Source organism: Triplophysa dalaica, chromosome 17 (assembly GCF_015846415.1).
Source record: "Triplophysa dalaica isolate WHDGS20190420 chromosome 17, ASM1584641v1, whole genome shotgun sequence".
NCBI lineage: Eukaryota > Metazoa > Chordata > Actinopteri > Cypriniformes > Nemacheilidae > Triplophysa > Triplophysa dalaica.
The window spans coordinates 6362512-6388150 of NC_079558.1; the positions used below are offsets into that span (position 1 = coordinate 6362512).

At 38.2% G+C, this 25639-nt stretch overlaps 1 protein-coding gene across 1 annotated transcript in view; it reads right to left on the reverse strand.

Annotated features, from left to right (window-relative positions):
• Nucleotides 1–25639, reverse strand: part of skap1 (src kinase associated phosphoprotein 1) — a 28270-nt gene that overhangs the window by 2496 nt on the left and 135 nt on the right. The window contains exons 2-12 of the mRNA XM_056771960.1: nt 25227–25383; nt 24261–24366; nt 23515–23540; nt 23168–23284; nt 10319–10399; nt 10144–10227; nt 9935–10059; nt 9762–9825; nt 8018–8266; nt 6223–6267; nt 6035–6138 (exon numbers count right to left, since the gene is read on the reverse strand). Of these exons, the coding sequence (XP_056627938.1) occupies nt 6035–6138; nt 6223–6267; nt 8018–8266; nt 9762–9825; nt 9935–10059; nt 10144–10227; nt 10319–10399; nt 23168–23284; nt 23515–23540; nt 24261–24366; nt 25227–25266 (1041 nt within the window). The 5' untranslated portion in view covers nt 25267–25383. The remainder of the gene's footprint in view (nt 1–6034; nt 6139–6222; nt 6268–8017; nt 8267–9761; nt 9826–9934; nt 10060–10143; nt 10228–10318; nt 10400–23167; nt 23285–23514; nt 23541–24260; nt 24367–25226; nt 25384–25639) is intronic.

Consider the following 25639-nt stretch of genomic DNA (forward strand, 5'->3'; position numbering starts at 1 on the left):
AAACAAGGTTGGGATGTGTATTGGCTTTGGATCTGTAAATCCTCAGTTTTCCCAAAAAGGCATTTTCTGATTATCATTGATGAAGTTTTAATGCTCCTCTCAATCGCAGGTGTGCCCAATACTGATCAGCCCTTTGGCACACGCTTCACCTTCCCCCCAACACGCCTCCCCGCCCTGCCTCGCCCCCCTCTACACAGTGTAACTATGGGTTCAAACAGAGTACACACGCAGTACAAGAAAGAGAGTCAATACATTCCATCGCAGTCCTTCTCATTTCGATGACTCGTGTCCTTTTCATGCCTGCCTCATTTTTCCTGCCTCTCTGTATTAGCAATCTGTTTTCTGCAATGCGTCTGTCAACTACAGGCATTTGGGAGACATCCAATCTGTGCCTGACTGTGGAGACGGTTGTTATAGAGATTTACCCAAAAGGACTCTGTACTTTGGACTGAGATAATAGGTGCCTTTTGGGAGGCTGCTGAGCTCTCACGCCGAATAACGGGGCAGGGTCAGGTGTGCTTTAGTTTGGTCTACATCTCAAATGCTTTTAATAGAGGTTGCACTAGGCGGCGGGCAGCTGTTGTTTGTGGGCTGTGAAAGTGAAGTGCGTCGCTCCGATGGCGCTGACCTCCGTATAACCTTCTCAGGAGAAAGGCGGAGTTGGCACAGGGAGCTATCAAGAGTGTGTTGCCATGACAACACCTGCAGTGTGCCACTGTTATCATTTATTTCTGACTCAGGGGGGTGGCTAGCAATGGTATTCAGATGGGCCCATTGCTCTCAAGCGGCCAGGGGACAGATTGACAGCTAATGACGCCTTCAAAAGGAGTGGCTTGATTTGAACAATGTCGTGCCGTGTATGACAGGTTGAATTGTGACTCCTGTCTTTATTAAAACCGGCAGCATCCGTGCCAGAAGACTGAAAATGGACAACTTTGCTGTATAAATAGTTTCGGATGAGCTTTGTTTAAGGAAGTTGTGAATACATATACACACCCATTTGACCGAATGCCTGTCAAGATTTCTTATTTTACAACACGGTTATCATACCCGAAATAATGCGGTAATGCTATTGCAATATCTGATGCTTTTTTAATGGTGCTATCAGTAAAAAACATGTTATTTGGTTTATTTTGTCTTTTCTCCTTTGTGGTCAATTAATTAAACTAAAAATACAAGTGTTTGTGAGAGTTTGTCACCATTGTTGCTTTAAATTTTGAACAGGGGCTGAATTATTGACAATATTGTCATGTGTAAAATTAGCACAATATTAATATCACAGTTACTGTCAATACAATGCAATAACAGTAAAAATTCGAATATATTTATCCAATAATAATAAACATTTAAACTATTATTAAACCTTTGAGTCATTAATTGTATTGCCACCATTTTGTAAAATCTCTAAGCTACTAGAGTTGCAGTGATTTCCGCTACAGTGACTTTTACTGCGTGTAGCGAATGCTAAAGCAAAATGCAAGATGCTCATGTATTATTAGTTTATTTTCCCCTCTCTCTCTTTCCCTTTATTCTTCCCTCTATTAATTTTCCCGTAACTCTACGCATTTCACACAAACGCCTCCTTCCTCGGTCGCATTTTAATCATTTCCCTTATTTGCAAACTCTCTCTCAGTGCCTCCCTACGTTCATTTTTTTCTGTCGTAAGCAGAAACACATTCACACACACATACACACTGCGGAGGCAAGAGCCATGGTAATAAGAATGAGACATGAGGCCTCTGCCTCTGGCCACCAGCTGACTGAGGTAGACCTTGGGTGTGATGGAGCACAGGAAGTCTCTCATTGCCCTGCCGCTGAACCCGCTACTCGGGTGCTACAATCCCCCCTCCCTTCATCTCACTCTTGTCTCTCATGCTTCTCTTTTTGGAACGTGCGTTGTCGGCGTTGCAAGGAGACTCGCTCATCCAGCCATCCCAAAAAACAAACAATCGTGTGTCACGTAGTTTGCTGCTCCTTCCTAAGCAGCCGACACGACAGGTGGCAAACAGGTATTGATCTGCCTCTTGAATAACGGCCGTGGTTCAATTTATCTCAATCAGTGCGTTTCTTTTGCATTTTCATCTTAGCCGGATCATGATATTTGTTGGTTGTAGATTTTCCCGAATGCGCAGCGTAAATTTCCGCAGGCTTGTTATTTAATACGAAGCCCTAGTGATGCAGCACGATGGACGGGATGGTGTGACAGTGGTCAAAATGTGAAAGACGAAATAATCTGCCAATGTAAAAATACGCTTGGGAATTACTGATGGCACTTAAACCTAATAGGCATTTAAAGTGGATTGTGTATGCTGCTGAGCGCCTGTAATGATGGCTGTTTATGTGGCCTTCCATTTATAATAATTATGCAGAGTGTGGGGAGGGGGGTCGCCGTGCAGTTCTGGACTATTGGCTTAGGCTGAATAATGACCTACTGTAGTTGACCGGGAGATGACCGCTGCCTTCGGCATGACCCCAGAACCCCAGACTCACCCCCTGATGCCTCTGCTGGTAAATAGAACACTCAATATGTCTATACAGCTCTTCTGCGTCTATTGCCACAAAGAACACTGGTGCGTAGATGAGTGTGTGAGAACTAGTAAAAAGGAGGGTCCAAAGATCGCCTCTGTCTGTTTCCACTAGATTTTCCTTTTCTTTTATGGCACCTTTTCCTTTTCTTTAGGCATTTTGTAGGAGACTGACCCCCTGGGCAGAAGGCCAACTGGAGCAGCCATTCGTCTGAAGTTTACGAGGTTGTGTCTCACAAGACTGGAGATAACAGGCACTCAAAAAGTCCTGTCTATGAGAACTGATCTCTCGTATGCAAATTCGTATTTTTATGTCTACCTGTATATCTTGTACTATCTGATACATAAACGTATCTGAATTTGGCGTGTTTGTGCACTTTTCAGAAGCAAACTCAAATTCTATCTACTACTAAATGCAATTTGAGTATCAGAGTAGAATTTGAGTATCATCAAATATTCCTGTTTGGCATAGTGTTTGCATTAAAAAAAAACACAAGATTGGACCCTCATCTTAAAGAACATTACAACCAACAGCCAGAAGGTGGCAGTAGTGTCCACAGACGCAGTTGACTCTTCTTTAGACTGACACCCCAGATTCCAGCCCCTATTGGTGAAAGTGTTAAACACAACCCATGAAAACGCCAAAAATGAAAGAAAGGGATGTTAGTGGGCCTTGCATGTTAAAAGGGTCCTGGAGAAGTTTGCCTCACATCTTAAGAGTCATAAATCTCATCGCTTCTCAGTCCAGGATTTTAAGGGAATTCCAATGGGAATCCTGGCATGTGTTGTGTCTGACCTTTGGGAGTCATGTACTTTGAATCTAGGGGCATAAATTAAGATTCAGGAATGCACTAGGATGGCACGGACGAGGGAAACAGACCAGTTTAGAAAGAATCTCCGTGGGCCCCCTCGGCAACACAAGGGGAGAGTGAACACAGCATGCCACACAAACAAACTACAACATGAGAATTTCACAATCTGCTCCATAAACAGTCAAACAAATTAAAGGATCGAGCAAAATTGGTGATTAGAGCAATGAGTAAAACATTTGAGAATACTTTGCTCTCCCGCTGTTGTTTCTTCAGCGCTGAGGATTGAGTAGGCAGCACGGAGCAGCCAGATGGATTTTTGACGCTATTTCACGTTTGTGTGTCCTGCATTGAGAAGTCATGCGGCACATTCATAGGAGGAATGACCTGATCTTAGGAAACCAGAAATTGAAAATGTATGTCTTGCACAAATTGAAGATTACATCTTGGATGAATTAGTTGGCATTGCATTTTAGTACCTTTAATTTGCATGATTTTACTTTAGCAAAACAAAATACTATAAATACTATGGTTCCTATAGCTTATATATAAAAATATAATACTGTGTACTGTGTTTTGTTTTATTATTATTTTTAATTGTTTTAGTATTTATAGTTATGTGATAAGATAAAATTATCATTTTTGTTTCATTCTTTGAACTACTAACAATATTTCTCCCAAATTTCAAAAATACACATTATTATTTGCATAAAATAAAAAGTGTAAATATGCTTTGTATTTTTTCAGACCTCAAAGAAAACAAGTTCCTATTCACTTTTCATAAATACAACATTAATATTTGTATTTATGAAAAGTGAAGAAAATATTTGTTTTATGTGATAACCTTGATTTTTATCACACTTTTCATGTGTCTTGAAATGCTATCAGTATTTTACATTGTGGTTTAATGACTTTACGTCGCTACAAAGGCTTGATTTTGTTGAAATTCACAGACGCTTGACTGAAATACAACTAGAAATGCTGCTTAAATGAAAATGAAAAAAATGAAAATGGTCTCTTGGATTTTTTCCTCCTCTATAGATATGAATACATGTCTAGTGCTTTGTGTTAATGAGCAGATTAGCTGTTTATTCACTGTAAGCGATGGATCAATATAGGCCAACGCGAGAGCTTTTTCAATCTGTATGCTCTGCTTACACCAACACTATGACAGGCCCGTCGACCTCTTTGATTTGTGGCTTCACAGCGGTCAATCATAGCACTGCCTCAAAAACCTGTTGGTTAGCGGAATTGATTTAGCACTTTTCACGTCTTTATCACCTTGTAATTATGCTTGGTGTTGACACAAATATACTCGGCCTCCCCTCCACGCCTCTGCGCAGCCAAATTTATGCACTCTAGTTTTATGACCACTGCTTTATGAGTGGGTCCTCCAGAGTTAGACTTGAGTTCTAGCCGACGGCCTATATTTCATTCGGTGAGGTCAATGTTCCTGGGAAGCCCCCGTAAAACAAGAATTGCGGCGAGCCTAACATCACGTGAGGATGAGCATCTGAAGAACTCAATGAGATGAGAGCGATACAACGCTGCAGCAATTTCAGAATTACTGCCATCAATAAAAGCTATTTCAATTACACGTCAGTCACAGAGGGATTAAAAGTAACTGCTGATAAATCTACTGCTCTGAATAAAATAAGAGAATGATGGGAAAGGGTGGATACGCTCCTTGTTTGCACACATTAGAAATATGGCTAATGATAAAAATGTGCACATCATTATTATGCGAGAATCAGATGTAAAATCCCTCGCCTTTTCAGAAGATCTTGCCTTATTTAATTCAGTTTCAAGGGTTCATTAACGGTCATATCTGTACATTCCATTGGTTGATCAAGCGATAGATAATGGTAGCTTTGTCTTTACACTTTATCTGAAATAACATTGAGCTCAGTAGGGAGTTAAAGGCAAAATTAAAACCCATTGATTTTATCAGTGGGGTATTTTTAAGAAACAGCAGCACTATCTGTCCCTGCAAACATCCTATTTGTAAAACACAAATACATATAGATTACAGTGAACGTATCAAATAAAGTGGCTTGCATGGCTGAACACTCAATTTTCCACGACACAACTACAGTAATGAATCAACAGCCTATTATTGAGAATGTGCCTGTGTGACCACAGCATCGCAAGCGGTCTAAAGACAGATACAGTGTGTTTTCCATTATGTCAATATGAAATACTACAAAACGCGCTCGATTTGTTTTCAGCAAACCTTGCCGCTATCTGTAAGGACAATCTGTACAAATGCAACCGCTTTGAATAAATGTGTTGCTGAAATGCTATTCATTTTTAAAATGGTATGATCGTCATATGATGATCAACAGAAATTAAGAAGGCCAAAGCCCTGAAGCATTAGGCAATGTTTGCAATACGTTTTAATCAGAAAGTACTGACTGAGAGGAGACCGTCCCAGCTTTGTCATTTAGAATACAGTAAATGAATAGTTGCCATGAGAAAGTCAGTAAGTATTGACCGATATGACTCATCATATGACCAGCTGCGTATTATTCATCATTACTGAGAGAATGGGGAGAAAGAGATAGATAGAGAGAGAGGGGGGAAAGACAAGATATGCTTTTCAACTAACAAATCAGGCAATAGATCTATCTGACCTTGCGTGAGTGTGTATTTGCATAAATGTGTGTTAAGATGTTAAGAAAGATGGGAGAAAACACAAACCTTGCTGAGGATGTATATGAGATCTCCTCTTTGGAAGGCCAACTCATCTGGTCCCTCCGCTTCACAATCCCACAGACCTTGGTAATAGTTTGCATAATCTGAACCTAATTTATTTAAAACACAGATGTGAATAAAATAAACGTTTTCAGCAGTTTGCAGAATCTTAAATATACAAAGAACATACTCACCAATTTTGTCACAGCCTTCGTCAACATGGTCTAAATTTTCATCATCTACAAAAAAAAATCAGCACTGATCAACCGAGCATGTAAATTCATCTTTTGGCACCCATCTTATTCAGCTCATACGCCACCCATTTCTACTGTATATTAATGCTATGCTACATTTGACTGCTCTGCTTTATGGTCAGCTTATTTGAAACTCTATTAAAAGAATATTAAACAATATCAGCGGTGCTGGAAGAACAGCTAACTCAGGTTTGATGTATAGGGGAGGTGCCAGGCTGGGTTAGATGGCTAGTGTGTTTCAGGCAGACAGGCATTGATTCTGGGCGTGGCACCTCTAGGTCTATGAGGTGACAGTGATAGCCTAGCTTTCTGTCTCCCACATCCATCCTCACGCTGTCAGCCTGCCGATAAAACCACCGTCCAGCAACCCTATACTTCCCACTGCTCAAGCGTACCCTGAGCTTCCAGGAACAGCATGGGGGGAAAAACCTGTAAAACTAAAGTTGCAGTTCCTGCAAATGTGTGATTTTAAAAATTTGTTTTAATAAGACTTTAAGGTGGCTATAAACATTAACATTGTCGAAGTAAGCTAGCACCTTCAATTGCAGTATGGAATATCAAATTTGAACGTGAACGTTGAATTTTTGGGCTGGTCGCACAATATAGGCCTTTCTGTGAGATTGTAAAAAAATGTCAATTTATTAAATCAGTTAGGTTGAAAAAAGTATATATTTAGTTTACATTTTAATAAATAATCAGGACATATTTATTCATTTGCAAATACATAAATATTTGTTAATACTTGACCTTTTAAAGGACTTTAAATGTATTTATATAATAGTAACCATAGTAGTCATCTATAAAATAAATAAATTATAATATTTCTTTATTATAATAATAAATAATGCAAATACATTGAAATCTAAAATAAAGTTGCAATACATACATATTTACAATAACTATAATACTAATTGATAGTTGATTTAAGTTTATTCATAATAAATTAAATACAAACATGCATTTTTTTAGACTAAAGCTATTGAAATAACCTATATATAAATATTGTATTATATATATATTAAGAATATTTTAACCCTAATGAAAAATAAATAATAATTGTGTTTATAAAAACAAATATGAATAAATTCTGTAAAAATATGATGCTAATTGTTAGTTCACGTTAACTAATGCATAAGTTAATGTTAACTAATTTAATCGTAACCACTTATTTGCTTTGCTTGAGTGATGCTTAATACATGTCATAAGTTCTAATGAATTTTCATTAAACACTTCTGAAATGATTTGTTTGATGAGATTATTTAACATATGAGCGTCCTTAGTTCAGCACTTTTAGACAATATGTCACAGCAGCAAGAATTGCTCAGCACTTTTCTAAACTGAAAATCCGAGAAGATGAGAAAGAGATGAATGATGGGTGGAAAAGTGAGAGAGTTGGTCACTCGATCTGCCATCTGTGGCCAGCTCAACTGCCCAGCACACATGGCAAAGTAAGGTGAAAATGACAGCAACCCAGAGTGATGTATTTCTCCTCAGAGGTCCCATTAGGTCCCTCTGAGGGTCCTGCTATCACTTTAGGTGACCAGATCTTGATGTATATGCTCTTATTGACGACATTCAACAATGTAGACCTGATGGTTACAACATCAGCTTTTCACAGCTGATAATCCTATTATGAACAGCGAAAACTAGTAAAGTCATTTAAATCTATTTTATTTGAAGTGACCAGTCTGAATATCTGATATGATTGTATAATACTGTATATTTTTTTCTTTACCTGGAAGCACCTCATAAATATCTTCTTCCTCCTCGTCATCAATCTCTTGGATTCTTCCTATGTCCTCCCATTCTTCACGGGAGCTCTGGAGTGGTTGTCTTTTACTTGGAGTTGTCATTGATGCTGGTGCCGGCCCAGGACGTGTTGGTGGTGGTGTGGTGGCTCGCTCAATGTCATCATACGTTTCTTCCACCTCTTCAACCTCTTCTTCCTCATCATCATCAACGGGGATGAAATTAGAGCTCAGATCTTGGAAAGATGCCATAAAACATTAGCACCTTTAATAGTATAATAATGAGAGCTTTAAAACAAGGAGGACGGCAAATGTCAAACACATTTTTGTTAAAATTATATGGTAAGCATAACAATTTAAGAGACATTTTGAGTAGAAAACTATACAATTCTGATTTGCTTTGTGTATATGTCCCTCTTTTTCTTTGATAAAATAATAGACTTATGGGGTGTTTTGGACTGGGTATAACACATATTATCCCAGCATTCTTTTCGGTTCCAAAGTAAAAAAATACCTTTTTTTACAACAGAGATACAAAAATAAGTCTTTATCTGTGACCCCAAAAAAATCTAAAACCTTAATTCTTTCATGCAGTCTTTTCTGACAAGATTTCATTGCTCTTCCAAGGGAATTTAAAACAAAAACGTTTTTTTTAAATATTTCTTATTTTCTAAAGGCTTTCACTGTAGTGACTTCTATGCCTGAAAGGGTTAAAATTCATCAACCTGTGTAAATGTCTTTGTCTGGTTTAACACAGAGAAATATATTTGGATGAATGCTTGCAAAAAACAGTTACATAGTAGGACAAATAACAATGGTGGTCAAAAGTGCCCCAGAACTGTTTGCTGGCCTACATTCTTCAAAATATCTTCTTTTGTGTTCAACTTGTTGTTCCAAGAACTGTTGTAAGCATTCTTCCAAATATCTTTCTCTGTGTTCATCAGAACAAAGAAATGTATATAGTTTTGGAAAAACTCTAAGGTGAGTAAATAATGATAGAATTTTCATGGGATAACCCTCCCGTGAAATCTTAATTTATAATATCTATCATTGTTTCAATATTTCTATTAATGATCATATTTTGAATCCAAACATTTTATTGGAACCTGACTGTTCTGAAAGCTATGAAATCTGAAAAAAGAAATGTGTTCAAGTGTTGGCAAAGGAGCGTTCAAGTTGACATTTATTACAGCGTTAATACCGAATGATTTTCGTGCCATTTGGCTGTATCTACACGTGCGAAGGGGGATGGGGAGGGAGAAAACTATCTCAGGAGTGTCTATTACTTCCCGCAAATCAGACGGCCGCATCGAGCCCATTTTAGAGTGGCGAGGGTGCCTCAGATCTGTCTCAGATGAAGTGAGGGCCTGATTGCAGGTGACTGAGCTCTGTAACACAGGCTATCGTATCCTCACTGCCTGGATGCCAAGCAGGACCAGATCGATGCCCGTAAAGGATGACCGTGCAAATCCCAATCAATTTCCAGTAAAGAGCGCTGCGCTACGGGGAAGAGGAGGCAGTCTGAGCCACGTTGGACTCAGGAGCTCTGTGACGTGCTTGATGAGGAGGTCTACAAACTATCTTATTGGTTGTGCCGCAAAGAACGTTATTTGTATGGCTTCTTTTTTTATGAAAACTGCCCTTTTCACCTTAGGACGATCATTGTGGGGCTCAACTGAAGTCAAATGCGTTCAGCATAATATGTACAAATGCGTTCCATATCTCCCATACCTTTAAGGACAAAATTGATCTGGTCCACCCATTCCCGGGCCTCACGGGGACTGCTGGCAGTGAACTGCAGAGAGAAACAATCGTTTCTGAGTTGGGGGCTGTTCTTAGTGAAGATTTATGACAGAAAGATGACTGAACAAAGCTTGAGCTACGTGAGTGTGTGTGTGTCGAACCTGGAAAGAGCGCCTTCCAGGAGAACTCAACTCAAAGCATGAATTCTTCCTGGAGTCCTTGCGTAAACTCGGTACCAGCTCAGCACTGTAGCCGTTGATATTAAAAGAACCCTTCTGCTGCTTGTCTGAATTAAGAAGAACAAATTTAAAGTCTCTCAATACTTTTGTCTTGATGTTGAATTAAGAGACAACAAAAAGATGTGACATACCTTTGTCACTCCCGAAGTAATAAAATATGGTGTTGTTCAGAACACACCAGCGCTTCTGCCATTCAACGGTGAAGAAACTATGCTCTAAAAAAACATAAAAAAAGTATGTGATGCCATGCTCTTATGTTATTTGTTGGTATTGGAATAGGACTCAAGAGATTTTGAAGATTCTTACCGCGCCTTTTCTTCTCCAGGTAACCTTGCTTTAGGATGTTGGTAAGGTCCTGTGCAGCCACCAAAGGGATTTCTTCAAAAACTGTTATGTTAAAATCAAAGGAACATAACTGTTAGTCAATAACGGGGCAGTTGATTGTATATTAAGACAGTGCAATCCAATACATTCTCCCATTGTTAATTTTCAAAATGATATTGATTATTGTAAATAATAATTTATATATCTGATTTTCCAGTTTGCATACCTGTAGCACAAGCTTAATAGCAAATTCAATGCTATGCTGTAAATTGATTAGATCAAATGCTGTATACTCAGCAGGGACACATTGCTTTAGTGCAGATTTTCAAGAACGCAGATCAATGCACATACTGTAGTGCAGACACATCAGGACAATGTAAAAAAAGATGTAAGTGTCATGCATAAGTCCCATTGCTTCTTAAAGGGATAGTTTACCCCCAAAAAAAATTTGATAGAAACAAAAATAATTTATTTACCCTCATGTCATTCAAAACCAGTATAAATTTTTTTTGAGAAATTTCTCAGTGTTTTTGTTTCCATGCAATGCAAGTCAATGGGGGGAAATGGTGTTTGTTTACCAACATTCTTTCAAAATATCTTCTTTAGTGTTCTGCACAAGAAAGTCCTGCAGGTTTGAAATTACATGAAGATGAGTAAATGATGACAGATTTTTTTTGGTAAAGTATCTCCTTAATATACTATAAAATACACAGATGGTTTATTGCGTAAACGAATATTCATTCCGAATATTACCAACTAAATAAGAAAGATTGTGCAACATCTGTGTTCTGAAATGATGACAAAGTACACGGCTTGCTGTACTTAACATGCAACAAAAAAACACACCCAGAATTTTTGAGCATGTTTTCTAGGGCACGTGAGATTGGCATGGTAGGTCAACGGTTCTTCAGACAGAGACACAAATCTTCAACCTTTTGATCCAGCTTTCATCAGCGTCAAAACTCAGAGATAAATAAGAGGGCAGGTGGGTCTCTGGGCACGATACCAGACTTATTTAAAACCCATTTAGACAGGAGCAGATGCTTCCCCCCACCCCACTGATGACAGCATAAACTCTGTGGTATCTTTTCTATTTGAATTAAAGCTGCCATCGAATGCAAATTAAACAGTCAACTGCGCTGCCTTCCGAAAAGCTCAAAGCTGGGTTTAACTTCAACTATGTCATTTTAAAAGATCACAGTAACAGTAACTCGAACAACGAGGTAACAGCTTGGAGAATCTAATGTTCCTATAAATAAGACTCATCTCATCAAAGTTCGTCACTACAACCCCTCTTGTATGTGACATCACCACAGAGCACAGAGACCGGCCATGTTACACGTCCAGTTTACCAGACAGATGACGATCTCAAAGAGATGCCCTGTGACCCTGAAACGCATCCGTACATCAGCCGCAGACAAACACATGTAAGCCTTTTCCATACACACGACCACAACTCGGCCATCATAAATACAACCGAACTACACACTGTTTGTCAAGTGTAAGTTGATGTATCATCCAAAAAAGGAGGCCTCGGTCCAACCACTTCTCTCTTCATTTTTCTCGTCCTTCGCTCTCGTCCCGACACCTTTTACTCCCCTCATCCATCCACATCCCCCTCTCTTCATTTATCTAAAAGGTCAAGCCCTGGTAATAGTTCAGAAGAAACAGAATAAACACAAGAAATGTGAGAATGGTGTACAATTAAGAGTCTCTCTAATCTGCACACACCTACTGACAACTTTCTTCCACCGAGCCCTTTCTGTCTGACCCCATGGTGCGGTCACTTAAGCATTGACAAAACCAACGTTGAATGAATAATACACCTTCAGTCTTTCTTCACCTGCGGTTGATTCTCAGGAAAAAAAGGTGGTTGTGTGTCTAGACAGCTGCTGTTTTTATAATTCTTCCACAGGGTAGCAGTGTAACCAAACATTTCACCTATGGAAAAAAACGTCATGGTTTTGTATTCTGAATCCCAACCCTCTCTGAGGAAATGGAAGATTCTGATTGGAGGTACGCACAGGGCAGACAACTTCAGTCTTCTAAACCAATCAGATCTTTTTTTAAAGTCACGACACGACGCGACACGACAAAAGACATCAAAAACGCATTATAATTTGAAATTTTGTCCACACTGGATGTGGCGCGATACAACAAACCCATTAAGAACAAGCAGATTGTCATGTCGTGCCTGTTGCTTCCGGTGTGCACACGGTTTAAGGAAAAGAGCGAGAGCTCTAAAAGTGTTTCTTGTTTTTGAATCATGCAGGTTTGCCCAAACTTCTACATGTTGTTGCTTCTGTCATGTTATGCATTACATTGTATAAACAATATTTAAATAACGTCAAAAACACACATATTCAGTTACCTCTGCAGAACTGCAGTCTTATGTTATCATAAAAAAGGCACGTGGCAAGCACCACGTCTTGGAGAATTTCATTTTGGCTATAAATTGCATTTTTAATTATTCAAAACATTGAGGTTTCTTAACTCCAACCAGCCCTTGCATTCTCCCTACTCAATTAACATCGGCCCAATCATTTTCATTTCAATGCGTTGTGGATGTTTATGAATATTTCAGAATGTTACATCACTGCCGTGCTATGTGCCGTCAGGCCTTTCCCAACTTTCATTTATTTTGTTTTCCCACATTGTTTGTGATTTCATTTGTTTGAAAATACTGTTTGCCAACATCAATAATCACAGAGTATTCAGAGAAGAGCAGAAACGTACACATAAAGGGAGCACGGGCGAGCGTGGTTTAATCAAAACGGATAACTTTTACAACCGCTTGACGTGCGTCTCCAAGCTTAATTTTGCTCACTTTGTTGGTTACTCTAAACGAGGAGGAGATGTGGGAACAGGAGAAAAGAGAACGACACAAAGCTAATGACTTTCCTCCAGGCGCTCTCCGCGGCTGCTGGGCGCTCTGTGGTGATGCATGGCACGGCGGCTGCGATGTGGCAGGGCAAGATTGGTGGAGTGAGGCATTGAGCGTGCCACGCGGGGGAACGTTCATCAGTGCCACAGAGGACGAAAAGCGAGGACTGATGCCATGAGAGGAGCTCGACGGGATACCAGAGAACCATGAGATGGCTGGCCCAGACACCTCCCCCCCACCTCCTCCTTCTGCAGCATGGAGGTAGGCACAGCTCCAGGTCACATTGCTCCTATCACTCTGCAACACACTGCCTGCAGCTGCCAATGGGCTTCTGTGTTTACTCCTAACAGACTCATTACGCAGAGAATTTCTCTGTAACAATGATATAAAAAAACTAATTTGACGGCTAGAGCAGCGGGTCTCAAATGAGTGGTGAAAAAACAACCTCATATACAATTTTTATTAATTACAGGTCCTCGTAAGCTCATATCAGTTATTCATTTCGGATTATGAAACTGCGGGCTCTGGGCGGATTTAACATCAGCGCCAACGTGGCAAATATTGCGCTCACAGGTGACGTTATGAGCGCAGTAGTTGATCCAGTTATAAAAATATGATTGATGTTATAATGAGGAAGTTAATGTATGCCACCGTTAAATAGCATCACAGCTTGGCAACGAGTCAATGACAGGCCACAGTCAGGGCTGATAGGTGCAAAGGTCTGGGTTTGCCAACGGCATAAATGAGACAAAATGTAGTTCGGACACATTTCACTTTTCATTTTGAAAATGCAAAATTGGCCCCAGAAAAGCCAGAGCAGGAATTTGTTCAGGAAGACACATGCGAATTACCAAATGCAAAAATGCGTTGTAGGGGAGAGCATTTATAGTAAAACTGTTTATAAAATAAACATTTATTATAATGTAACATCAGTAATTAAAAGCACAATGCATCAGTGGTCAAATTAGGTGTGTTCAAGCATAATTCAATTCTTCGTATTTTCAGCTTTAGTAACAAATGACATAATAATAACTTTTAGTTTTCAATTTGAGCAACTTAAGTAAAAATGTTCTTTTCTTAAATAACATTTATCTTTTTCCTTTATCTCACTAAACGTACAGTTTCATCGTAACATAATACATATAATAGGTATATAATAAAATCCAATTCAATCAAGTAAAATGAATAATTAAGTTACAAAAAAGTATTTCTTTATTACTGTAACAGCCAATTCTAGGCAGATTGAAATATTGCTTCTTATGAATATAAAGAATAAACATAGAGCAGTTCATGTCTCATAAATGTTAAAATGAGGATAAACTGTAGGTTTTAAACTATTGATATATTTCATGTTCTTCGCCTTTTAAAAAGTCTTCTTGAGGGTTAAAGGTTCATTAAAATTTATTAAAATGCACTTTTCATTTAGTTTCTATGCAATGCACTTATAGCTAATCTTATGACATTATGATGTCCTTCATTTTAAAACATGTTTAATGCTTGAATATATCAATGCTGTCCTTCTGTAACCTCTTATCTCCAAATTCTGCAGTTTTTATTTTTTGCCATGAATCATGATTATAAGTCAACCCTTATGTTTGTCACCGGGTTTTGCAAATATTTAATCAAAAAAGTATTAAAAGTGCAATACCTAATCATATAAAAATACTTTGTTTTTTTCATGTCCTGGAAAAGCTGTGTATATGGACATTTACAAGATTTCATAAGGACAGAAACGATATGTTATTGTTAACATGCTTAATCGACACAAGTAATCACTGCTAATATGTCAAAGATATCTATCCTATAATTATCTCTGTTAAAAATCCTTGCAGGAATTTTTGAGAACTTATGGCTGCATTACAGGTTTGACTTTGACATTTCCAATAGCGATCAACGACGCAGTATGATGATTACTGTATAGATACAATCCAAGAAAATCTGTAAAATTCCTCCATATACCCCATATATAAAACACTAAACCGCGCAAGAAATCGATGGTAACATCGGCAGCCGCTTCAATGTCTTTCACCAGCAAAACCGCTGCATGCAGAGGATGCACGGGCCTGCAGCTGACCTCGCCATGAACCTCGGAGATGAGGTGAAACAGAAGGCATGAGGGTCCCTGGGGGGCCGAGGGGAGAGGCAGGGGAGGAATGCTGATCAGAGAGAGATGGAGAGAGTGGGATTACTGTGCTCTCCTGTACAGCACTTGATTAGAAAAAAGGAGCACTCAGAGCATCCTTAACCCCCCCCCACACAATGTTCAACAATATACAAATTGCACACAGAGAACAGCAAATTGACACATTTTTCCTCATTAAAAGGCAAAAGCACTGGCTTTTGTGCAATGCCTAAGCATAGCAAACATTAGGAGGGCGAGAAAAGGAGTAAAAACAATAGGGAAGAAGAGAGCAAGACAGAAAGAGAGAGAAAGATCCCTAGGTGAATGGCTCGATTGAACATCACCTATCTAAATTGCTCTTAACAAGAACTGATTCGATTTGAATGAAAAGGATCTGTTATTCACAACGTGAGACCTGAAATCATGCAGCCCCTGAACCGTTTTGCAGTATTACTTATTATTTACAAGAGTCTAGGATGGACCCTCAGTCAGCCCCTGTTTAAAGGTGCAATTGTGGGTTTCACACATTATATGGGAAACCATTTAGCATGCTTTAGAGCCACAACATTGTTCTTCTACTTACGACCCGCACCATACAAGAAGACAATTTATAGCCCAGCAATGAGTAGGGAAAGCACAGGGGGCCCTCCGCGGAGAGGCCGGAGCCTATAAATTTACTCCCATACATTATTACATCCATTCAAAAGTTTAACTGCAAATACCATAATCCTGAGATGGGAGAGGGAGGTGGACCGAGGTGTATATGACTGGAGAAGATATGATTCAAAAACAGTGTCATCACACAATTTTGTAATGAAAAATAAGTTCAGAAGGATGTGGAAATGCATTGAGAAGCTGACGCATAAAAAAAAGCATGGAATTCAGGTAAATGTTGCCTGTGGTTATAGACAAAGCAAAGATAATCATCCAAATATAAATTCCTATTTTAAATTGTGTATTTCAGCAAGAATTATGATCAAGTTTCTAAGTAAAATATGCTACAAAAGATAACATTTTGAAAAGACAAGAAGGGAAAAAGCCACTACAACTGGAAGTGGCTATTTAAGGATTTCTACATCATTCCTTTTGTTTTAATATGGAATTGTTATTGAAATGCTTTCCCACCAAAACATAAAATGATTTAATAAACTGTTAATAATTTTAGATTACGTGGCATTAAATGCATTGTTCAAGGGAGAATCTTCGGGAAACATTTGCATTTCTTGATTTAATATCATCTTTATTATTTTAATATATAGCCTTGCATTCTTGTTGTTTTTATTAAACGATCACGTACATTTTTTTAATTTTAACGTAAGAGGAATGTTACGAGAAACCGAGACGTTCTTTATAACAGATGTAAAAATAGGCCTATAGACTACTGCTGCTATCGATGGACTAAATTAATCTTAACTTAAATGAATTTGATCCAAATCTGAAGTTAAAAATTAAATATGAGAAATCTGTAAAAAACTATCTCTTGTCAGCGTGTTTTTTTATTTTATTTATCTAGAATGTGACATGTGAAATATGCCAGCAGACACGTGTCTACTGTCGGAAGACGCAAATCTTGATTCATGATATTGAGCATCGATCACATCAGGAATGCATTGCTGGTCGTAAAGTTTGACGTGTTTGTTAACGTTCCACATGCAAGTGTGCCAAACAGGTATTTATGACTGTCTGATAAACTCCAGAAAAACTGTTGTGTGCCTGTTTTTTTAACAAAGCAAGTAAAAAAATCTGATTTTGAATTTCAGCAAAATGTTAAATTAGATCAAGGTAGGTGTCTTTCAGGATGCACATTAAAATACGAGTATAGATAAGTATTTCGCTTTTAAAAAATAAATTGGAAAAAGGCTAATACAATCCCACCAGGGGGCGTCATGTTAAAAGAAGGTGAGTGGTGTTCTCTGAAGAAAACTGAACTTCAAAAGCATTAGGAACACTATAAATAAAAAACAATAAAAACAAAAATTCTGATTGAATGTGAAATAAAATTAACCAAATGACACCATAATAAATATAACAGTAATATAACATGTATCACTGTTTGTATGAATAAAAGTAAGGCCTGTAAAAGGGACTTATAAATGAAAGTCTCACTATTTGTGAGAACAGACCTTAGCCGTTTACTTGCACATTCCGTCACGTTTTACTCTCATTTAATTCGATCCAAAAACACCCAATTTACGGAATGAAGTGAAAAATATTCATTTTATAAACAAAGCTGATATACAACAAGCAAAAAAAATTCTCCTCGGTATGTGGAAGAAGGGTAATCGTACGAAATAATGACTTTTAAAGTACCACGCTTTTAGAATAAAGCTTCATGATGAAATAATACGTCTAGAGTTTATACTAATATTACTTTAACGCAAATAAGCATAAGGAACAATGTTTCTTTTTCAACAAAAACATAAAATATATTTTATTAACATTTCTTTCTTACAATTCAAAAGTCAGGTTTTATTAAATTTAATTATTTATATAAAATTGTAATAATATTTATTAAATTATAATTAATTCTAAATTGTTTTGGAAATTATACATTTTCGTTTTACACCAAAAATTTTATTTACATTAGTTTTTACCGTAGCCACGTTTATCATTAGACTATTTCGGTTATCTTTTATTGTTTTAACAATTTCACCGTCGCTCAACCAATGGGGGTAATGGATTAAACTACCTGTTTGAATGGTACAGACCTGTCAACATATACACAATACTATTCAATAATCAAAACATTTATTTACGTCCTTTGAAATGCTTTCTAAATAAGGAATGCGCCTGTTGCATTGAGGGGTCGCCCACACACCAGCTGCGCGGAACTTGAAGAAACTGGGTGTACTTGAGTAAATAAATAGAAAGTTCAAAGGCTTTACTATTAAATGGAAAATTGCAAAAGCCAGCAGTTTCACATCTGTAATCTTCATCCAGCCATATGGGAACAGCGCTGTCATTTTTAAATAAAGCTTGTGTTTTATTTGAATAAGTAAAACGTATTACAAATGCTGCGATTTTTCCATCTTATGCGTCTCAATAAAAAGTTAGTCAAGCAAGGTAAGTTTTCTTGAAGTATTTGTATTGGCTGAGAACATCCTGGGACTGCAGCCAGGCATTGTTGTTATAATCACTCCACAAAAAATCCTCCTGTGATGGAATCAGAAAGTTTTTTTAAATCTTCCAAATTAAAGCCCTTACATTATTGTGATACATTTTTGGTTCAGTTGTTACCATTGGTTGTATAATCACAAAATGCAAGAAATGCAGGCCAGAGTATAAACCTCCCATATTCAGAAAGCTTGTCACTCGACACTCTAATTCAGAACCAAGTCAAAACTCTTTTATGATTATTACATGTTTCAACACTCAGTGGAAAACATATGGCAAATCTCACGTTTGACATAGTATTTTCCATGTTAAAACAGATAAATGATACCCACACAGACTGACAAATCAGATTGTAGAAAGACATTTAATGGAAAGAAAATCTCTGGCAGCCTCTCCTGCTCATTTTAAAGATATGAAAATACTCTAAAGCTACTCAAAGAACCTCAGAAAGAAATCTTGACTGGATTACATTAAACATAAAGTAGAATAAACATTCTAAATTAGCCAATGTTAATTTTTTAGGGGGGATTTTTTTTTCCCAACTGCCATGAAAAATGACGAACATTAAAATTGCAACAGACTGGGCAAATCTGCATTTAGCTAAAACTAAAAACAGACATCTGAACAGTACTCCCTCTCTGTGGGTGTACCGACTAACACACCTACACACACTTTCATTTGTTTCCCAATGAAAGCATCAGGCCACCTGGGCCTTGCATCGAAACTTCATCAATCTCCAGAAATGGAATCCAGTGGAGGGAAAAATCAAATTCTCATTTGCAAGATGGGTAAAGGGGGAGAGGAGAGAGAGAGAGAGAGAGAGAGAGAGAGAGAGAGAGAGAACTGGAGGTACCTGGAAAGGCTAACCTCTAGCTGAACCCACAGCATTGAATCGTTTTGCCATTTGTCTGCGATACTGACAAGCTGCAAAGAAGATTAGACGCTCAAGGTTGTGACTTCCTATTCTGTCCATGCCATACAATGCAAGTCATGAAAGACTTCCTCTCCTCACCCATTGTAACTTTACTAGACCTAGAAATATTTAAATGAACAATGCAAGATAACATAGCAGAAAATAAATGATGAATATTGCAACATACGCGATGTTGACTCATCAATGCACAACGATATTACATTAACGGCTGAAAATCTCTTCTGAATTGTCAGTTCACTGGGCAGGAGGGAAAGTGAGAGCCTGTTTGGGTGAAGCAGTGAAATTACAAACAGAGAGCGAGGGAGAGAGAGAAAATTTGAGCATCTGCAGCAGCATCACAGTCTTCAGAGACTCAAGTGAACTTTTGAACCCTTATGGTTGAAGCAGTGATGCACTAAGGATGCTCGGTTCTCATAATGTGTCTATTTCAATTAATTAATGCGGAGGGAAACAGGGACTGGGAAAACGGCATTGCAGAGGATGAGGGGAAAAGATGGTGTCATCTTTGCCAAAATCATTTAACATGCCCCGTGAAGCCTGCCAATGCTTCATACTTTACTCGTATTAACTGCACACAAGCATGTAGCCATATTAATTGCGGCTGGAGGAAGTTAATGGATGATTACAGAACAGATGTGCGGATAGATTGACGGGTGGATTCGATTTCATTTATTTATTTTCATTTTTTATATTTGAATTTATATTATTAAAAAATTATAATCCTGTCCCCGCCAAAGGAACTTTATTTGAACTTTGATGTTGCTATGGCAACAGAGGACGACAAATGTAGACACTCTTGCCCTAGACGCAGTTCAGACAGGTCACGAAGTGACCAGAACAAGACCCAGGGGTCAAAAGTTTACTGTAGGGAGGAAGAAACACTCAAAGAAGTGGGCACTCACAGGAATGGGCTGCAACCTTATGTTTAGTTGAGAGGCTACACGGATGAGTCCCAGCTGACACAAGCACTGAGGTCAATTAAGGTGCATCCACTGCTTCTACAGTACATCTGCATGCCTCTATGCGTTCTTATACAAGCATCGGGTCTAGAAAACTGCGAAAAGGACCAAATTAAACAAAATGAGACTGCAGGAGCTCTGTCGAAATAATCCCTGGCAGTAATTGTGCTTATGATGATGTACATGACACGATAGATTTGCATATTAGGCTGGTCACTTTGGTTTGTGAGTGGTGCTTAACAAGGCTAAAATGTCTTTTTCATTGATGTAAGCTTTTTTTGGACTCTCTGGAGATTAATTACACAAATCAATTTCCTAACCAACTCAGTCATTCGTTTAAAGCCTGTAGGATCTTGAAAAAATCAAATTTACATCTTGATGATCTAATTTGCGATAAAGGCGCAACTTAACTCAGAATCCTCGCCTTGTCTGTGATTGGCTTCTTTTTGGCCCTGCACGGGGAGACGTGGTGGGGTAAGATAACAGGAACGAGAGGAGCTTTTGTTTCTGGACATAAATCAAGTCAATGAACACAAAGGGCCTGGAGCATGTGCAGCCTTTGATAGTCCATACATTGATATAGCGTCTTGAACATACAAGCGGTCAGCAGCTAACCGTACATTTTTTCTGCTGCGTTTGTAATTACTGTAATTGTTTGTGGATCTTTCGGTTTGAATCTGTAAATCACTAAAACGCAAAGTGATATTTTTAGATGGTGATGTTTGTAGTGATTGACCTGTGCATAAACATGCACTGCTCTTCAAAGCAACGAGAATGCTTTTTCGCTATTTTCTGCATTTCCTAAACTTGACCTGGCTAAATATCCACCCCACTGTGAAGCTCCTCCTGCCCTGAGCTTCCCATCTTCGGCTGCAGGGCTGCTGTCATCCAGACGAGGCTGCAGGCACGGTGGGGTCAACCGTGCGGTCTGCGGGTGAAACTCAGTTCACATTACCATACAGACAGGGGCCCTGACAATAGAGCGCCCATCTGTTCCTGTCAGCTATAACAAATCTGGTGTCAAACCTCCCTCTGGAGACGAAGAGGCAGCCCTGGCTAAATGAAATAAAACTGACTCCTCCCACCAACGAGTCAACTGCTCCCCCGTCCTCCACTCAGGTTAGAGCATGAGCAGACACAGTCAATTTCCCTTCCTCACACAAGCAAGCATATGACATCACAGTGCAAGTAACAGAGCAGGAATTGAATGCCTATACTGAACTATATTTACCCTCTGGTACGATGGGGAAAATTTGAAAATATCAGCATGCAAGGACACCAGCTCGTTCATATTACATATGCATTGGCTTTTTTTCATTCACTTCAGATAAAAAAAATTTGTTGAAAAGCTCCCAGCACGCAGGGTCTTTATTGAATAAAGAGCAAATGAGAAAATCTGAATTCTGAATTGCTGAAAATGGAGCACATTGAGACTTTAATCTTCATGAACGTATTCATTTTTCTCATTCTAATTTCATATGCTCTGAAATGGTCTCCCGTTGAAATTTCAAATGCCCTCACATAGGGTCTGATGTGCGATTCCCGATCGGTGAACTAAAAGTGAACCCTGAACTGCACTTGCCCTTGATGGTCATTATCTTTATTGAAAGGGCGACATGATGCGAATCTTCTTCGAGTTACTACTCTTTGACTTACACGCCTTTTCCGGCAAAGATCCCAATAAAAAGGAACACACACGGGTCTGACCCCTTTTGTTCTTAAACTGCAACCATATAAAAAAATAGGATGATGGAGGATTTATTTTTACCAAGGAGGTTAGCGGTTTTGTGTGAATGGACAAGTTTTACTCGCAATAAAAACAATAAAATGTACTTTTTCAACATTACATCACCTCAACTTTTTATAAATTATGCAGCAATCCTTTTCACCCTTTTAGTATTTATCTGTTTGATTGTGAATGTTATAAGAAGACTTTACCTATGAACTTAAAATACGTATCACCAGTATCATCTTGGAGCTGATTACAAGAGATCAGTGCTAATGCATTGAAAGTAATTAATTTATTAATTGACTATTTTTACTTTTTCTACAAAGCTTCAGGCTTTTGATCCTTCTGATAAAACTGTCAGTTGTATGATGACTGATAAAAAGAGAAGATTGATAAAATAGCCCTCAGGTAGAGAGTTGAGTTGCATGAGCAGCTGGACAAGCGGCAGATAATCTGTCACAAATCTGGCCTGAAGCCATTGCAAACTGCCCACGTTCGTAAAAAACAATCCGCACAGCACACCAGAATGCAAACACAAACCGATTTCAGACTGGCCATTTTCAATCTGCTGTACATCCTGTTTCTCATTTTCTCTTGCTTTCTTTCTTTTGCATGCTCCTTTTAAAGTTTGAATTTCAGATCGGGGAGCCAAACTCTAATACACATATTGTTCAGAAGGACAAGAGGGATATAATAAATGAACAACACTCTTATACAAAGGCAAACAGTGTAAACATACCACAACCCCGAAAACCCCTCATAACTCAACAGCCAGCTCAAAAAACACTTCTGAAGCTCTGACATCCAGCTCTCCTGCCACTGGAGGGAGCTCTTCCTCCCCTTTCCATGGAGGTAAAAGACCACCCTCTCATTCCCCTTCACACACTCCTCACTGCCAGCAGCATGGTTGTGGGAATCCACTAGAGGGTGATCTGTTACCAAACACATCCACTGGGGTATTTCATCATTACTATAGAAACCATCACATACCTTATAACAGATAGCACTACACAATGTGCTAAAATGCTTTAGAAAAGTTTCCTGTAAATCCTACACTCCTTAACGTACATACATTCACACGGTACTCACACTCCGGATTGGCGTCGTCTTGGTAGTCAGAGGCCACCGACACATTGTCTGAGGGGGCAGAACGTCCCAGACTGTTGCTCCGGTTGTCATCTGAACTATCCTCCTGACTGGTTTCAACTGGGGTTGAAAGAAATAAGAAAGAGCTTCATATAAGTAGAAATGTTGTTAAAACAGATGACTTATATAAATACCAGGCGTGGGAGGAAACTCTAATCATTTTTGTGAAACCAGACAGTTTTCTATAGAACTTTTGTTCCAGGAAAGACAGAACAAGAGTGGAAATGTGGGTGAGACACTTATCTGCATAACACAGTGATGCAATTAATAGGAAAAATGGAACAGCTTACATGTGTGGGGAAATTCTTGTGGATGTCTGCAAAGCAAGAGAGGATTAATAAAACATTTTGAGAGAAGAACTGCTTTTTATTTAAAATCCTAAGAATTGAAAAGAAACCTACTACAGTAATGCTAAGATTTTTATTAATATCATATAAACATAATTATATTCAGATAGATTAAATTATCCACACAGGTACCAAATGTAAATATCTATACTGCCAAGTAAACAGTGACATTAAATATCCCTAATGTCACATTTAAACACATTGTTCTTCAATCTTTGTGAAAGAATGTTTCAGATACATAATGAATGCAGTAATATAAATTGTTAAAGATTTACAGAGCCCTCAGATCTGGTAGATCTGTTGGTTTGATATCTGAATCACATGCATGCAGCTGTGCACGGCAGTCTTTGCAAATATTGCAATAGATCGACGCTCATGTGACCAAGTGCTGAAAAAAGCATGCATGCTCTCCTTGCAAACACCTTGTTTTAGCACAGCAGACCACAAAACCACTCAAGTGGGTAGATAGGTGTAATTGTTCTACTAAACTCTAAAAACAGAACAATAGAAGAACAATCCACTTCCTGCCTGTTTAACTGTCGTATGTTTAGTTTCATCATTACTGGAAGAAAGAACCTCATGTATTTGCTTCTAAACTAAATTTACATTTTGTTTCTTGGTCATGTTTGATCCTAGTGTCAACTCTAAGTGTGTGATCACATGAATTAAACATACTGCAATTCTTTCACCTTTTCTGGATGACAAAAAAGTTTCGCAGGAGAATTTCCCTGGCTTCATGAGCACCGGTACTGAGTTCCTCGTCCTGAAGTATGTCAAAGATAAACAGTTCACAGTCTAAAAAAACAGATGTTAGAATTTGGTAAAAGGATCATACAAACATTAAAAAACGAGCAAACAATAATTATGAATAAAGAACTCAAAAAGCTAAATTGTTAAAACTTTTCTCTTGTATTCCAGGTGTGATAAGAGCAAAATTGACCATTATCCCATGTTGTACTGTATTATCAAAGAAGCACATGTGTTTTAAAATATGCAAATAATTACAAAAAGAGTGCTTCTTTATGCAAATTACATAGAGAACAGAATGTGTGGATGACAATAGTCATCCTGTCTGTGTGTTAGAGAAAAGATACCAATCTTGTGATTGGCATCATTCATAAAGGGCCATTTTGTACAAAATGTTTTTCTCTGGGGTAATCACAGCCTGACAGGATAATTACAGAGACAATGAAACCCATTAAATCATAATGTGGTGTACAGTGTAGTCTACTTTAAGACTTAAACCACAAGCTCAAATGTGAAATTTTCAAATGCAACTCTGGTTAAGCAGTAAGAATGTATATATTACAGTTGATTTTATACACAGGAGCATTTAGTGAATAAAATATAAATTGACACGTTCTCACAATGTTGAGACATAAAATACTTATATATTCTTTCAATAAACAAAAGTATTCGTATACCCCCGTTAACGATGGTTTTAAGACTAACTATGGTATTTATGGTAAAACCATAGTAATGCAAATTGTCGAATCTGTCACAAAGAACAACGTGGCTACACTTGCACTATAATAAACTTTATTAAGTTAACATTGTTAACTTTATTAAGGGTACACACAGCCACACTCTATGTTATTTTATAGCATATAAATAGCGTAATTTGCTTCAGATAATAATTTAAAAAACGAAAATACCTTTTAATAGTTGTCTGAAGTCGTCAACTACCGTTCCCATCACGTCAACAGATGTTAACGTAGATGAAATATAGGCTAATGATGTCAAGGACTGACACTCAAAAATGATTCTTCATGAATCTGATGCCACTTGTCATCCACAAAACGAAGTCGCGTTCTGAAAGAAGTTGAGATGACACGAGGAAGTTCACGGAGGGCATAAAAGGAAGTGCACATGAAAACATGTCATGTAAATGAAACAAGCATGTAGCCCAGTAACAGCATCCAATAATGTGACTTGCAGTGTAACGGTCTGAAGTGAATCTTTAATATTTTGAGGCCATCCACATTACGGACTATTGATGACACAATGTTGAATCTGTTCTGATGCCTTTAGGCGTCTAATAAGATTTTAGCAACCCCATAAACAGAAA